At 41.8% G+C, this 16,057-nt stretch overlaps 1 protein-coding gene across 6 annotated transcripts in view; it reads left to right on the top strand.

The window, feature by feature from the left end:
• Positions 1-15,806, top strand: part of LOC119561072 (homeotic protein antennapedia) — a 116,110-nt gene extending 100,304 nt beyond the window's left edge. For 3 of the 6 annotated variants that reach the window (XM_037874925.1, XM_037874922.1, XM_037874923.1), the window contains 5 exons: positions 2,296-2,547; positions 2,724-3,509; positions 4,141-4,179; positions 4,313-4,538; positions 14,922-15,806. In XM_037874925.1, coding sequence (XP_037730853.1) covers positions 2,880-3,509; positions 4,141-4,179; positions 4,313-4,538; positions 14,922-15,172 — 1,146 coding nt within the window. In that variant the 5' untranslated portion in view covers positions 2,296-2,547; positions 2,724-2,879 and the 3' untranslated portion in view covers positions 15,173-15,806. The remainder of the gene's footprint in view (positions 1-2,295; positions 2,548-2,723; positions 3,510-4,140; positions 4,180-4,312; positions 4,539-14,921) is intronic. The other 3 variants (XM_037874926.1, XM_037874928.1, XM_037874927.1) reach the window with 3 other exon arrangements.
• Positions 15,807-16,057: the final 251 nt, after the last annotated feature.

Raw genomic sequence — 16,057 nt, 5'->3', positions numbered from 1 at the left:
GGCCTTCAGTAATTCTTTTATCGAATCTTGTCAAAGAGAATTCCACTTATAATTTGAATCCTCCACAACTTTTTTAAAATATAGACCTCTGAAGAATAAGGTATTAATATAAACGAGAAAAGTGAGTTAAGAGCAATTAGCGCAATCATAAATGCGAATTATTTATGCGAGACCAGCAATAAGTTGAAAAAGATTATTTTTGATAAACTCCACTGTCAATCAGTGATGCTAAATCAGCATTATTCCCGACACTTTCAATTATATTTTATTTTTATTCTTATAAAAAATGCAGACTTGTAACAAACCTTTTCACTTTTATGTTTTTTCAAAAAATTAAAATTTATTTATTTAATAGAAAAACTGATATCAATTTGGTCAACTTGTTTTTCTTTAGTGTAGTCGAAAAGAGTTTTTCACCCCAAAAGCAGGCAACACGGCTGTCCAAACTGTCAACTTCAATTTCATAACAGACAGTTCCCTCACGTTCTGCTAGATGGCGCCGCCTGTCCTCTAATTTTCGTGGCATACTTTTTGGCGATGTGCTGTCAAATTTGACGAACATTTGACATTTGACATGCGGTGGTGATTGTTCCCGAAACTAATGTTAGATGGCGTTGGACTTAGTTTCTGTACAACATAAAAATGGATGGAGACTAAACATAAATTGATAGTAATTTGATATAATACTTACATGATTTTGTAAGCAATATAAAACACTTACACAAAAATCAATAGAAATCGCTTCCTTATTTTCAAATACGTTTGCAATTAAAGAGTGGCCAAATCAGTTATGGCAAATCAAATTTGAGCAATTTCTTCGCTTGAATAAATCACATCAGACGAACATAAATCATACAGTGAGCAGGCACTTGCCCCACTCCCCGCAACCGCAGCAGCGGCAAAAACAGGAAGAACAGACAAAACACACATCAGACATTATTATCATCTCGCTTGTGCTTGAGTGGGTTTCTTTGCCTACCCCAAGGCCCTGTCTCCGGCCTCGGCCCCTCGCCCTTCCGCCCACCCACATGTCTGATATAGGCAGGGATCGGGCCACAGTCCAGCGATTTGCCAGCATCCGTTTGGCCCTCCACACACACACAGGCACAAGCGGAGCACTCAGCACACAAACACGAACACACGCTTCCTTCCGCCGCTGCCATTGTCCTTTCGCGCCATTTTGCCCATGCCGAGTCGCCCGCTCAATCGCCATCATTGGGAAATGTGTAATTGAAAGGGAAGCTTTTGGCTTTGGCAGCGTCGGAGGCAAGAAAATTATTTCGTTAACAAAAGGGAAAATGCCAGGAAAACGGGCGTTTGGGGGGTTGGGGGGTGTGGCGAAAAGCAGGACGAACACAATGCAAAGAGAGCGAGAGACAAGACTGAAATATTTTAAAGTTTACCATTCCGTTTATTTTATGATGCCCTTTTTTTGTTTGGGGCTTCATGCTTTGTGCAAGTCGGGGAAGTTTCATTTCCGACAACAAGTTACCGTTAGTTAGTTGGGGGATTTTCGGCAGGGTTGTCACCATCACCACAGAAGCAGACACAGACCCGGCCAGAGCGGGACAGACATGTGAATATGCATGGCTTGGCAGGCAACGTGTGTCTCCGTCTCCCTCTTTTCGTCTGGATTATCCGAATGGGGTTGGAGTGGGGAATTTTGTGATTTATGAGGTCAGAGACTCGTGATAATGAGCCAGGAAATTAAATCACTTTGACCGGAAGGATGTCAGGTCAAAAGGGGATAACACAATTGATTTCATATTCATAAATTCAATGAATGTTGTCAGCTTGTCAAGCGCGGGGAAAACGGGGGCAATTGCATGCCAGCGGAAGAACCTAGGTTTGAGGATTTCAAAAGTTCCCGGGGGGACATGACAGAATGTCATCTTAACTTGACTTTGTGGAATTTCAGTCACAAGGATGATGGTAGGGTTGCCAGGGATGTTCAAAATATAGCTTTAAATGTTCTTGCTTATGTATGACACTACAATTTTACTCTCTCATATTATTAAAAATGTTATACCAAAAAAATCGGTTCTCACACTGGCAATCAATACTCCAAAAGAGTATCGGTAATCTTGAAAGAAAACTTGAGTGCCCCTCCCTCACCAAAAACCCGGCAGCCATGCATACAATAAACAATTTGTCAGTGGGCTCCACATGTTGCTCCCAACTAAGGGAACATATGAAATCATACAGCCCAAATATCACTTCAAACCTCACTTTAAACCAAAGCTTTGACAAGAGAACACCAATTATAACGAAAATTTCGTCTTCAATTACTTACAGAGTTTCAAAATCAAAATTGAGGAATACCAACTAGAGGATAAGGCTACTTAAGGATCAAAGAACACCAAGGAGAGGAGATTTTCTACCAAATCGAGAGACGAGGAGCAGGTTAATTTCGTCATTTTTGGCCAAGACAGCAAACAGAGGAACAGCAAAGCGGAAATCATTTTATACCTCACACAACAACTACACACTAACTAAGATTAGGCTACGCAACTGTACATTGTACTTAAGTGTTCAAAGGTTATTTAGGTGAGTATGCGGTATAACAGGGAGGGGTAGCAATTGATATCTAGCCATTCAAAAATATATTTTATACCTAAGCTATGTAATTAGAGTTCAAAAGACTTTAAACTGGCTATATATTTGAATGGTTTTTATGTTCTTCGATTCTCAAAGTACTAACCACCCGTTTTTCTACATTCCAGTTTACTTTGTATATAAGGAAAGTAGCTAAAAGCACGGAGACAGGGAGGCAGGAGCACCACAGTCACTAGCCACTAAGCAGAGTAACAGTCACGATCACGTTCACTCCAGGATCAGGACTCGCGGCGGGATCAGCTGACGCTGAGGAGGCTGCCACGATGACGATGAGTACAAACAACTGCGAGAGCATGACCTCGTACTTCACCAACACGTACATGGGGGCGGACATGCATCATGGGCACTATCCGGGCAACGGGGTCACCGACCTGGACGCCCAGCAGATGCACCACTACAGCCAGAACGCGAATCACCAGGGCAACATGCCCTACCCGCGTTTCCCGCCCTACGACCGCATGCCCTACTACAACGGCCAGGGGATGGACCAGCAGCAGCAGCAGCAGCACCAGGTCTACTCCCGCCCGGACAGCCCCTCCAGCCAGGTGGGCGGGGTCATGCCCCAGGCGCAGACCAACGGCCAGCTGGGGGTGCCACAGCAGCAACAGCAGCAGCAGCAACAGCCCACGCAGAACCAGCAGCAGCAGCAGGCGCAGCAGGCCCCGCAGCAGCAACTGCAGCAGCAACTGCCGCAGGTGACGCAACAGGTGACACATCCGCAGCAGCAGCAACAGCAGCCCGTCGTCTACGCCAGCTGCAAGTTGCAGGCGGCCGTCGGCGGACTGGGCATGGTCCCCGAGGGCGGGTCGCCCCCGCTGGTGGATCAGATGTCCGGCCACCACATGAACGCCCAGATGACGCTGCCCCACCACATGGGCCATCCGCAGGCGCAGGTGAGAAGGGATCTTTAACTTTCAACATTTCTAGTGTAGTGTAAATGGATTGTAGTGGGGTTTATAAATACTATCACACATAGTTATAGTGATTTAAGGAATTATTTATTTTATTTATTGAAAAAGATACTAATAACGATCCATCTATCCATTAAATATTCACAAAAGGCACATTTTAAAGTGAAAATATTTTTTCCTTCTTTTTTTTATAGTCACTATTTAACTGCAATGATAACTGGTACCACCTCTTCAAAATATTATTAACTCTTTTCCTTTCTTAAAGTTATTTTAGCTATCAACTCAATCATAAACAATTTCACTTTCAACGTCAAATTAATAGGATTATTTTTGGAAATTATATATACATAAGTTAAAAGGTCCTTTTATTCAAATCAAAATATCAGGTATCAAAAAGTGAATGTCATGTATTTTTAAGTAAACAAATTGCTTTATTAAACAAGTTGGTAAATAAGCTATGGAACTAAGGTTAATATTTAGTTTTTAAATATTTATTTGAACACTTTCCCCAATCGATAACCGTATGTAGAACTCCCTACCCACTCGCATATCTCGCAAACACTTAACGCTTTTCCCATCTTTTCACTTCCGCTTTCGCTGCCCGCACCCGCAGTTGGGCTACACGGACGTGGGAGTTCCCGACGTGACAGAGGTAAGATCAAGATCACATTCCGCTTGCCCCCTTTTCCACATCTGCTAGAACTAACCCCCTCCCAGTGGTGGACGGTTCGAAGCCCCATCTCCATCGATACTGTATCACTAATCTGAATAATTCCCCATCGCAGGTCCATCAGAACCATCACAACATGGGCATGTACCAGCAACAGGCGGGGGTTCCGCCGGTGGGTGCACCACCCCAAGGAATGATGCACCAGGGCCAGGGTCCTCCCCAGATGCACCAAGGACATCCTGGCCAGCACACGCCCCCTTCCCAAAACCCGAACTCGCAGTCCTCGGGGATGCCGTCTCCACTGTATCCCTGGATGCGAAGTCAGTTTGGTAAGTGTCAAGGAAAGTGATCGACAATTCCACGAAACGTATTAAGTGGAATTTTTCTTCTTCTTATCGTAGTGGGTTGCAGTAGTTAGTCCCCCGTATAGAATTGATCGTAGTTCCCCTTAGAAACGTAACTGTGCATACAACGGCTAGAGCTAATTATTTCAAGTTAAACTATTGGAACCTTTACAGCGAACCTGGTATTTCGAACGAAAAGCAGTCGAAAATATATATTTGCAAATTTTCATGTTTTTAAGGTCTGAAATTTTTAGGTAACAAATCGTTTTCGGGAACAGTATAAAATCATTTCTTCCTGTAAAGTTCTTTTCATGGAAGTTCTATTTTATTTTTGACAAAAAGAATCTTTAGACATTAAGATGTCATACAAAAGTTTTAGAAATTGTTGATACTATGGAATATAGTTATAGTTATAGAATATTTCTATTTTACATTTTTATATTTATATTTTAATTTTTTCTTATTTTTATTGAAATAATGGTTTCAAAGCAGTTCTTGCGCTTTTTCCTTGTGAAAGCAGTGCATATATCTGTTAATATATGTAGAGTAAATGTAAAATGTAGATAAGTGATCATGCAGTACATGTTAAAAATCTGAAATTCATCTTGATCTCTTAAATCCCGTAAACTGCCTGTAAAATGTAGCCCGCAATTTTACAATTTTCAAAACATGAAATATTTCAATAGTTCCTATATACAGTGAAGAACTAAAGGCAAAATAAAAACAACTTTCGCTAACAGTGATGTTACAAATATTAATTAATTTTAAATTCCCGTTTCTTTATATGCCCGTTACATATACTTATACTTATACTTATACTTACTTACATATAATGCTAAAGCAAACTTGTTCTGCAAATATTCTTTGCATTTTGTTTCGGTTCACAACGAATCGACTACGACCTTGACACGTCAGGGCAATTTCACTTTATTACCCTGGCCAATTGCTCGACATTAACCGTAATCCATCTGCAGAGGACCGTCCGATACCTGACATTCGTTCAAATTTGCGAATTTCCGAAATCCCAAAATCGATGAATGCAGGCAGATGAAAGAGGTGGCGGAAGAGGTGCCCCTGGGATACGCTTGTCCAGCGGATCCGAGCACAGAAGGCGGTCCTGCCAGCTAATGCAAATCGACAATAGTCCCAGATCCTGCCAGAAAAAGGTTTGCCAAAAACCCTAGGCGTAACTAATGAGAGCTGGAAAGTAGAGCACACAGACTGCATGTGGTTCGGCTCTGGATTCAAAGGATGTTGCATAAGTGGGGATAGTGTTTTTGCCCGCCTTTCGAGGGAAATTGGTGTACGGACAAGGAGGCGAGTCCTTTCCAAATATAGAATTCCGTTGGAATTTCACTTTCCCCAGAGAAAGTGAGAGCAGGCCTCAAGTGGTTGGTCCTTTTTCTGCCTCGCCGCCAGCTGACCTGCTCCTGGGTCATTACCAAATCCAAGGAGCTCCCCCATCCGCATCCCCATCCGTGGATGTTGCTGTGGTTTTTTGTTTGTTGCCGGCTGTATTTTTTCGCCAAAGCCAGATTGAGATGTAAAGCAGAATTGATGGGCGCCATTAGTTACACGTTATGTGCAATGGATGCCATCAATTTATTAATCTCCAGAACACGCCGAGGCTCCATTCATAGTGGCCACTCCGTCGTCTTAATCCCCTCCCTCTACGCCTCTGCGGCGGTGCAAAAAATAAAAGAACGCGCCTTAAAAAATAAAGAGAAGGACGGCACCACCAGGCCACGGTGACATGAAGTTTTCCCCTCTTTTCTCTTATTATATACCTTTTTTTTTCTGTTTTGGATTTCTTGCTTATTTTCTTTATTAAAAATGAAGCGGTCAGAGAGGACGAGGGGAGGAGCCGGGGAATTAAAGCTGGAGTTGGCCCAAAGCTCGGTCCGCATCTCCCGCGGCGGCAACTGCGGCATTCTCACTGTGCCACAACATGATCCCCGAGCTTAAGTTACGATGATTAAATGCATACGAGTTTATTTCTGCTTAGGTTTTTGCCTTGCCAGCACAGCTCCTCTTCAACCGAGTTGGCTGCATTTTGCATAGCCCATAAATAGTCGGCGACAGTGGGACAAATAATCGAAAATGGCCCAAAGGCCTGAGGCAAGAACATTGAGGGATTGGCCAGATCAGGTTTGGTCTGGGGATAAACTGTTCCTCTTGGTTTAAATTTCATTTATAAATATCATTTCTACCGAAACTGCTCTTGATTTATATACAAATAAAATTAGTTTGCTGCAACACAGATTATTAACACTCTGAATATTATATCCAACATCCAAAGGCTGCCACAATTTAAAGTATTACGTAGTTTACATAGAATACCGTCTATATCTCAACCCATCCACTGTAACACGATTGCAACTACTTAACGCCTGGACATTTTTCAAGCGTGCATTAGGCAACAACTAAGGCGAACAAATAAAAAGATAAAGGTGCCACAAAGGTTCCGATCGTGACTGGGCAAGGCGAGAAGACTCTCTTCTCGGGGTCTTTTTCGAAGTAAAAAAAGAGTGTAGGGAAAACGAAACTCCGTTTCAATTAAGTTGTAACTCATGGATGGCAGTCGGCACAATGGGGATTGGGGGCCCTTTTGGCTCCTCAGTCGGCTCTCCTGCCTTAATGTTGTTTTGATATTTACCAAGTTCAACTCGATTTCCTCCTTACCCCCTTTTATCTCGCTGCCATTTGATAATTTGCTGGTGAGTTGAGGGGGAAAACTTGCAGTCCAAGCCGAATCCTTTGGATGCTGCTGGCTCTTTTTGCGGTCCTCGAGTTGGGGTCATAAATTTAAGCGACAGTCAACAAATTCTTGCAACAAGTGTTTGCCTGGCCTCCTGTGTACTCATTTACACACAGAGAATAAATATGGCAAAATGTTGGGGGCTTATACAAAGAGTAAAATACCACTTGAAGAGTCCTATTGTTGGTATATGTATTTATAGATAGATAAATTAAAGTAGTGTTGTTTGTCTTTAAATTTTGGAAACATGTAACTGAAATAATTCTATTTTTACCCCTTTTTATGTCAGAAAAGCCCTTTATTGCTCACCTAAAGTGCGGTTTTTTGCCATCCTAGAAATGCATTTTTTATTGCCCCTGTCAGATTCATTGTGATTCACTCAGATTGCCTGGGAAAGCTCTCGCTTACACAAAATGGAAATATTTATGCCAGCGGAGCCAAAGCTGAGCACTTTTCAATTCTGGGCAGCCGGCAGGGCGAGTGGGAAAAGTGCACTTCATTGTGCGCATTATAAGCGACAGTTTCCACTCCGCTCCCTCGGAAGCTGTCAGTGGGGTTCAAGACAATGAAAAGAACTTCTTGCTGGCCAAAAAGTTGCACGTTGTCTGCTGGAAAAACTTTTGCCCCGGCTTTGGTAAAACGTTGATCCCGGCCATCATCCGTTTGGCAGTTGCCAGCGTTCTAGGGAGAGCAAGACGAGGCGGAAACTTTGCCATCCTTGGACTTTGTTGTCTGTTGGCGCTGCACTTAATGTCCTGGAGAGTTTTGCTTAACTTGAGGATTTGCGCGCAAACTACTTTTCGATGGCACCAGAGCGACAGGGGGCGGTGGGCGGAGGACAACTACTTAGGCGGACGATTGGCCCGGCTTAGATGTGTCCACCCAAAGTGAAATTGTGTTAACGTCTTTTCCTCAGCCATTCCGCAGGATTTTCATACCCTCTAGGTACTTGTGGAGCTTTGAGGATGTTTTGTACTTTGAAAATGACAAAAGATTTTTGGGATGGCACTATGGTTTACAAATACAATATAACTCATTAAAGTTGATATAAAAAATGATTTGGAAATCGATTTTAAAAAGACACAACATTGCTTGTAAGATGTACATTGTACAAGGTATTTATTAGTTCGTTTCGCTCTACCATCACTTTTTTTTGTATTTGTTTTGCCTCTGGCAATTTAAGCGGGAGGATCAAAAGATAATTTGCCAAATGCGTGAAGATTTTTTCTAAATATGTACCCAAACATATATACGTATAGAAAATCGCACCCCTCTGACAGGGTCTGTCAAAAATTTGAGCAACGTGGAGCACAAAAAATGACACAGGAACTTTGGGGATTTCCAGCCCACAAACACACACAAACACTCTGTGGCGTTGGGTGGAAAAGTTTAATAAAGCGCAGCAAATGCGAAGAGGAAATTTCGCTTTTATTTAGGTAGAGCCACCCCCTTTCTCCACGCCCACGCCCCCGCCCCTGGGTTTTGCGGCCAGCTGAGAAGCGCAAAATAATGGCAACAGCTCGCCAAAGGTCCTTGGGGGCCTCGGCACTCGGAGATGGGTCAGTTTTGGACATGGCAGAGGCATCCGGGGCCTTGTGGCTCAATCGCAGCTCTGTTTTCGGATTCCATTTTTTCTCCATCCTCTGTTTGGGCCGCTGCTGTTTTTGTATTTTGGGATTTGGCCAACCTTTTGACAAATTACGAATATTATTCATGCAGCAATGAAGTGAGGAAGCTCTCTCGCCGTCCCTTGCCAACCTTTTGGGCCTCCTGCGGTCCGCGTTTCGGCGCTTGGGATTCCTTAAAAAATGTATCTGGTGGCAAGATGGGAATGCAGAAACATCCGAAACTAGTTAGGAATTATTAATTTGAGGTTATGCAAAGGAGTTGGGGAAGGGGAAGACCATTTTGAAAGCTTTCTTCAATTATATCAATTAAAACTAATGGCAGTTTAAGTACTGCGGGCGAAGGCAAAGGGACCTTTGGAGCCACTTCTGCAAACACCTTCACTATTACATTATTTCTTAGAGTCAAGTGCATATGATTGAATTGACTAAACAGCTCCATTAAAATGTATATCCGCTTAGAATGCATATAAAATATTTAGTTTAATCAATAGAATGCCTTTATAACTCAGAACTAGTACACTTATAATAAATATTTAAGCAAAAGTTAAAAATGGTAAATTAATTTGAAGTTTATTACTTTATGAAATTTAATCCCATTGTCCAAGTTATTTTGTAGAAAGGAACTTTAAAATGTGAACTCAGAGATTAGATATATTATTAGAACTTTAATCTTTAAAATCAATTTGTATCATCAAATTCAAACTAGCTGTGCTTTTGAAAAGTATTCCCATAATTTGCTTTCATTATAGTTGTCACTACCCAAGCCCTAGGCTTTTCCCTCTCTAGTTTCCTCACCAGCATCCCTTGCTCTCTCCCCTTTCTCCCTCTGCCGCAGTCGACGTCGACGTCGTCAATGTCAGCCACATGTTTCAATGGCTGCCAGCTAACGGCCATTGGAAAAAGCGAGATGGCTAGAAAGAAAAAGAGAGAGAGAGAGAGACATTTCGGCTGCTCAGGGATACTTGATATGAGCCTGACTTGACTGAATGCCTGCTCTCTCGCGCGTCCCTCGCATAGCGTGTTTTAGTCAGCTGTCAAATATTTTGACATGGGTAGCCATGGCCACAGTGAGCATCCAAAATGGGGGAATGGAGGTCATGCACTGGGGAAAATAGTCTAAGCCAATGTTGGCATACCATAATTAAATATAAAATCCCTTTCGGAAAAAGTTTTTAGTTTCTAAGTGTTACTTCTGAATCAAACTCAATTGGTAAATCAAGAAGTTTAAAGGAAAATACATAAAAAAAATATACAATTTAAGCGGAGTAGTATTGCTAAATTCTAAAAATGTTCTGTTTGATTTATTATTGTAGTTTAACTTGTTTCCAGTGTAGAACACCAAAACGGTGGTAAGAACGCGAAGCGACCGAAAGAAAGAAGAGCCCGCAACAACAATCAGATGGCGCGTATAGTTTTCTTCGTTTTCCCCTCCGGTTCGCGTTTTGCTTTTGTTTAAGCGATAACTAAATAAAGTTTAAAACCCCCTCCGCTTCTCCTTTAAATGAATGCATTTATAAGCCCCAAGTCAACTCCTTGGCCATCCTTTCTGCTCTTCTTTTCCCTGAATTTTGGGCTCCATTTTTTTTTTGTCAACTTTTGTCGATTCTTAACCCTCTTAAGTGCTTAACAAGTCCCAAATTAAAAACGCTGTCGAGTCTCCCGAGATTATAACCAGATGGAAAAGGGCAGCCAGATGAAAATTAAAAAAAGACTGCTAGCAAACGATCAAATGGTCAATGGCAATATTTAATTGTTACTCTTCCTCGGAAATTCTTGGACTTAATTAAAAAAAGAAAGGGGTAAATGGAAAATTGCTGGCAGTGCAGTCAAAGACATCAAACCTCAAAAAGGATTTCGGGTTATATTTATTCCTGCTCCTTTGCGTTTCCTTTTTGGCCAACTCCCCAAAGGTTGTGAAAACACCAAACGGAAAGTTTGCGACGGCAAAAATACGTCAAATATGCAAAACAATCAAATGGGAGGAAACTTTTTGGCTAGAATGGAGCACCCACTTCCATTTCCCCCCCGTCGCCCCCCTTAACCCTCTGTTTATTTAGCACAAAGTCATCGAATGAGTTGGCAGATTCGCACCAGAACAGCGCAGAGAATATGGTGACATCAACCAGCGGAATTTGTCTCCTCTTTTTCTACAAAATGCCACACACGAACACTCTTCAGCTGGATGAAAAATTTATCAACTTACGATCATAAATAATAATAATTTTCCAGCTTTTGTTGCGGCGGCCTGCGTTTGTCTGTAATTTCCGCAATTAAAAAAACATTTACTCGCATTTGATGTGAGCTTTTTTTTGCTCGCTGGCTTGTACTTGTTTACGTTTCGTTTTGTTTGCTGCTAAATGCACTTTTGTATTTGTTGCATGACGAGCGGCTTTTTGGCCAAGATAACTGCGACTGCTGCGGCGACCACCCAACTGCAGTTGGGAATGGATATAGCCTTAACCTGGGGCCAAGTCATCTGTTTTGGAGGTTGTCCGCAGTGGTGGCATTCAATTTTGCCTGGAAAGAGAAACATAATGAATGGAGATTGGCGGGAAAATGCGTTACCATTTGAAAAACATTTATTTTGAAATGTAGCCATTAAAGATAAATTACTTATTTTATTAAAGCAAACGTGGATGTGCCACCACCAGGCACAGAAATTCATTTCGCATTTTCCCCAGCCTCCTCGCACTATGCTGGCCATTGTTTTAGTTCCGCTCGACGTGCCTCGTGCTTGATGAAAAAGCAATCTCTGCCAATATTATAATTCATTATGGGCATTATAAAATAGAATCTTTTTCGAGCTATTAAATAATGCTTTTTAATTTTTTCCTGCCTCAACGAATGCCATAAAATGTTGTTAGCAATTATTTTAATGATTTCCTTTAAACGTTAACCGACACACATACGGCCAATAGCACTAATGTAATTGTGTGTGCGGGGAGGGGGGCTGATAGGGGAAGAAAATGAAATAAAATCCATTATGGAGCCGGAGCAGTGTAATAAACGAGTAAAATGGTTAAAATGGTGGCCTAATCGCAATTTAATTACAATACGCTTTCATATCAAAAAGCATTAATGCCCCCGGTCCACTCGGTACGTCAGTCAACCACTCAGCCACTTTAGACGTATGGCCTGCCGAGGAGCGGGGGGAGTGGCAGCAGGGCGGGGGCGTGGCAGGGGAGCGGAGAACCTCAGAGGTTTGCCTTTGGTACTTCACATGTATCGCTACTCTTTTTCATATTAATTGTTTCACCTTTATTATATTTCTGTTGCTGATACCTGGGCTCCACTTTCCCCCTGCTCCTCTCCTTTTCCTTCAAAGCGCCATTAATGCGTTTATAATAATTTCCCAGCGCTCAATTCGAAGCTCCTGTCCAGAAAAGGGCGCCCCAACTGATCAACGCACGCCTTGAAAGTGTCTAAGAAAAACAAGTATTTCATCTTGGCTTTTTCTCCTTCTCTGTATGATTTTTTTGCCTTTTGAGTGATGGCAACATGAAATGTGCAAAGGCATCATTAAAAACAAATTTCAGAGAGCGCCCGCTCTTAAATTGCCGATGCACGCCCCTCTAGCCATTCACTGAGGCCCTCCCCAAACTATGTTTATTTTCAAGACCCAGTCCAGATGCCAGTCTTGTATGCGAAACTTGTAGGTGTTTTCATCAATTAAAATAATCATTTATTTGCAATGCATGAGGGCAGGCATACAGCTTTGCGTTGCTAATTATCAGCAAAAGCTTCTGTTACGTCAAAGGGGAGTTGAAATGCAAATGGAAATGGAAATGCGCTGAATGTGTGCCGGAAAAAGAATAGGTAGTAATCAGATGGGAACTACGGCAATGGCTATGGACAGACGGAACAAATGCAGTATTTGATTTGAAAAATGAGTGCTAATGACTGGACTTTTTTGAGTTTCAATTAGTTTGATATCAACTTTATCAAATTAGTTAGAAACGATTTCTGCAGAATTTAAACGGGAGTTATTGGATATACAAATTGTGACTACAGGCACGCACCTCCCTATAACTATTTTTGGAAAAATTCGAACTCCCCCGTACCTCTCCCTTTTTTGTTATCCATCATCTCGGGTGAAAGTCCAGCCCATTTATTCCGCTCTTAATCCGCTCCTAATACTCAACTCTTTGGCCTTCCCCCCATGGGTTCTTCGCAGACTGCTGAAGGATGGGCGCGGATGCCGGGGGGATGACCACGCACGCTTTTTGCCACAAATCTTTCAAGATTTTTTGCCGGCACAGCGACTCGTCTAACTGATGATGATTAAATGCGAACGCCTCGGGTTATAGACATGGCATCAGCCGTGTCATTTAAAAGAAGGTAGCTGCTCTGACCACCGCTGTGCGGCTCCCCTTCTATATAGCCACCCCCTCCCCTGGTTCTATACGATTTGGATTCGCGCGCCTTAATGGATGCCGCAAAAAATACAAAAAAAAACTTCGAGAAAAAATACATAAAAGAGCTTATGATGTAATGACCTCGAGCCAGAGATGGAAGACACAAAAATACGTGAAATATTAAAAAAGAAAAAAATGGAAGAGCGAGTTGAGCAAGACAAATGCTGAAGATGTTATTAAAAAATAGTTAAGACTGCCCACCTCGGGGGTTGGGGTTTTGGGGTGGGGGGACTTCCACTGATTGCCGCTTGGCGTGGTTGGTCAAAAGCCACCGCAATGCCAATGCTGCTGTGGCCGCCTTCCAATTTCCGGCCGGACATTTTCCAAACCCTAAAAAAACACAGAAATACACTCAAGAAGAGGCCGGGAAAACTCCACCCGAAAATGGCTTCTCACGCTACCAACCCATTTCAATTACCTGCCTTCGCCATTGACAATTATAATATTTGCTGCTGCGTATTATATTTGACATATTTTTTCCCGACGTTTTCACTGTGCTCTTTTTTTGTCATTACCGAAATTATAATTATAGTAAGTGTCATTAGGCGCCGAACTCATTTGGTTGGTTGCTTTCGAAATGGAGCGGTTTCGAGTGGGGAGGGGGCAGCCCTCGTAATTATGCCGAATTATTTTACAGTTATGCCCTGCTACCGTCCAAGGGGGAGGAATTCAAGGGGACTGAACCAGGCTCGAAGGTAAACTGCACTTGCCTGAATCACAGGCATGATACCTCTCCGCTTAACGGACAAAGATACGGACGGACGGACGGATGAACGGACAGACCGCATTGGGGCATAATTAGTTACCTTGTCTGCTCGCCGCTTGATGTCCATGAAATCTCCGCCGAGTTTAATCCACAAGTGAAACCCAACATTGGGTGCATAAACAAAGGCTGGATGCCCTTACCTAAAAATAAAAAACAAACAAATTAAATCTAATAAAGTAAATTCTAAAAATGAAACGAAAAGCATTTATATGTTTTTTATTTCAAAGAAGATTGTTTTTTGTTTAAATTAAAATGTTTGTTAATTTTTTTAAGGCGAAGTTATTCATCCGTTATTAAAAACGAATTTAATAAATTTAAAAATTGTTATAATATTTCAAATTCCCTTTCTTTCTCTAAGTCTTCCTACCCATGAAAAGGGTATGACTTGAAAATTAAACCCAGAGTTCCTATCGGGATGGCCGACAGAGAGGAGGCCCCTCGTCACAGACCTGTTGTGGGCCCTGCTTTTTTCTCTTTTTTTTTGACAAGTACAAATATCCGAATTCGGTAAGGTTGTCTTTTAATCAGCCTCAGTTTCAGAACTTCAGCGCCTTGCTTCATGTGGTTTTGAGTTCCCCCAATACCGAACCCTCAGTCTCAGTCCTCATCCGATTATCCGGGAGAAAGAGAACAAAAAGATTCAAAACATCAAATATACATATATATTTATATATATCCTTCATTCAGCTCTTGTTGTTGTATGCATTGTAGTCGACCTGTAGATATAGTAGAATTTGTTGTTGATTTGGTGGTCGGTCAAGCGTTGCATTGATTTTAATTGTGAAAATTGTTTTATTTACTTGGAACCAACAGAACGCAAGCGCGGAAGGCAGACGTACACCCGGTACCAGACCCTGGAGCTGGAGAAGGAGTTCCACTTCAATCGCTACTTGACCCGCCGGCGGAGGATCGAGATCGCCCACGCCCTGTGCCTCACGGAGCGCCAGATAAAGATTTGGTTCCAGAACCGGCGCATGAAGTGGAAGAAGGAGAACAAGACGAAGGGCGAGCCGGGATCCGGAGGCGAGGGCGACGAGATTACGCCACCCAACAGTCCGCAGTAGACCGAGTCCGGCGGAGTCTCACCAGTTAAATGAAATTTCTATCTAAATACAATTTACGTTAGTTCGGAGAGCGCAAATGAATTTACTTCGATCCCAGAGGACTATCTATTACCTATCCAATCCGTTGAACTTCGCGTGAACTAAACTAAACAAAGAGCAGAGCTGAGAACTCTACCTACAACTTAGTTAATTGTTATTATTTTCTACTTATTATTTAATTGTACACAAATGGCAAGTGGAGAAAGCGAAATAAGATAAACGTAAAGATAACGATTACGATAAAGATACAAGTAAAGCGTAAAACTCAAACAAAACCAACTCATGTGACCTCAGATCTAAATAAGCTATATTTAACTATAATGCATATATATACACATAAATATATGGATAACTATACATGATACCAAGTAAAGCTAAAGGCAAGGAGTTATATATAAATAAATATATATATGAAGCATATATACTATATACACGATAACATTAGTTCTTACGCGTCATAAGTACTGTACGATTAACTTATATATACACCCCTGCATAAACCCTAAACCTAAAACATAAACATTAAACTAAATCAATGTTTGTAGCAATCCTAGCGCAAAAGTATAAAATAAAAACAAATTAAAATCTAAAAAAACCAAATGGCGTCAAAATCCATTGCATGTTGGTTCAAGAAACCCATAAATATTTCATAACACTGAACATGATAATAGAAAACTTTGCCCTAAGTGAATGTCGCAAATTTAGACAAAGAAATACCAAAACCGCGGAGAAACGTTGCTTAAAGTAAACAAAACGTTTTACACATACAATACAAAATAAAACCTATTAACTGGCAGAAGCTTAACTTTAAATAGAAAGGAATCGCAAACGATTGGCAACACTTCA

Source organism: Drosophila subpulchrella, unplaced genomic scaffold (assembly GCF_014743375.2).
Source record: "Drosophila subpulchrella strain 33 F10 #4 breed RU33 unplaced genomic scaffold, RU_Dsub_v1.1 Primary Assembly Seq354, whole genome shotgun sequence".
NCBI lineage: Eukaryota > Metazoa > Arthropoda > Insecta > Diptera > Drosophilidae > Drosophila > Drosophila subpulchrella.
Note: the sequence above shows the minus strand (reverse complement) of the source record. Positions and strands in the feature narration are given on the sequence as shown.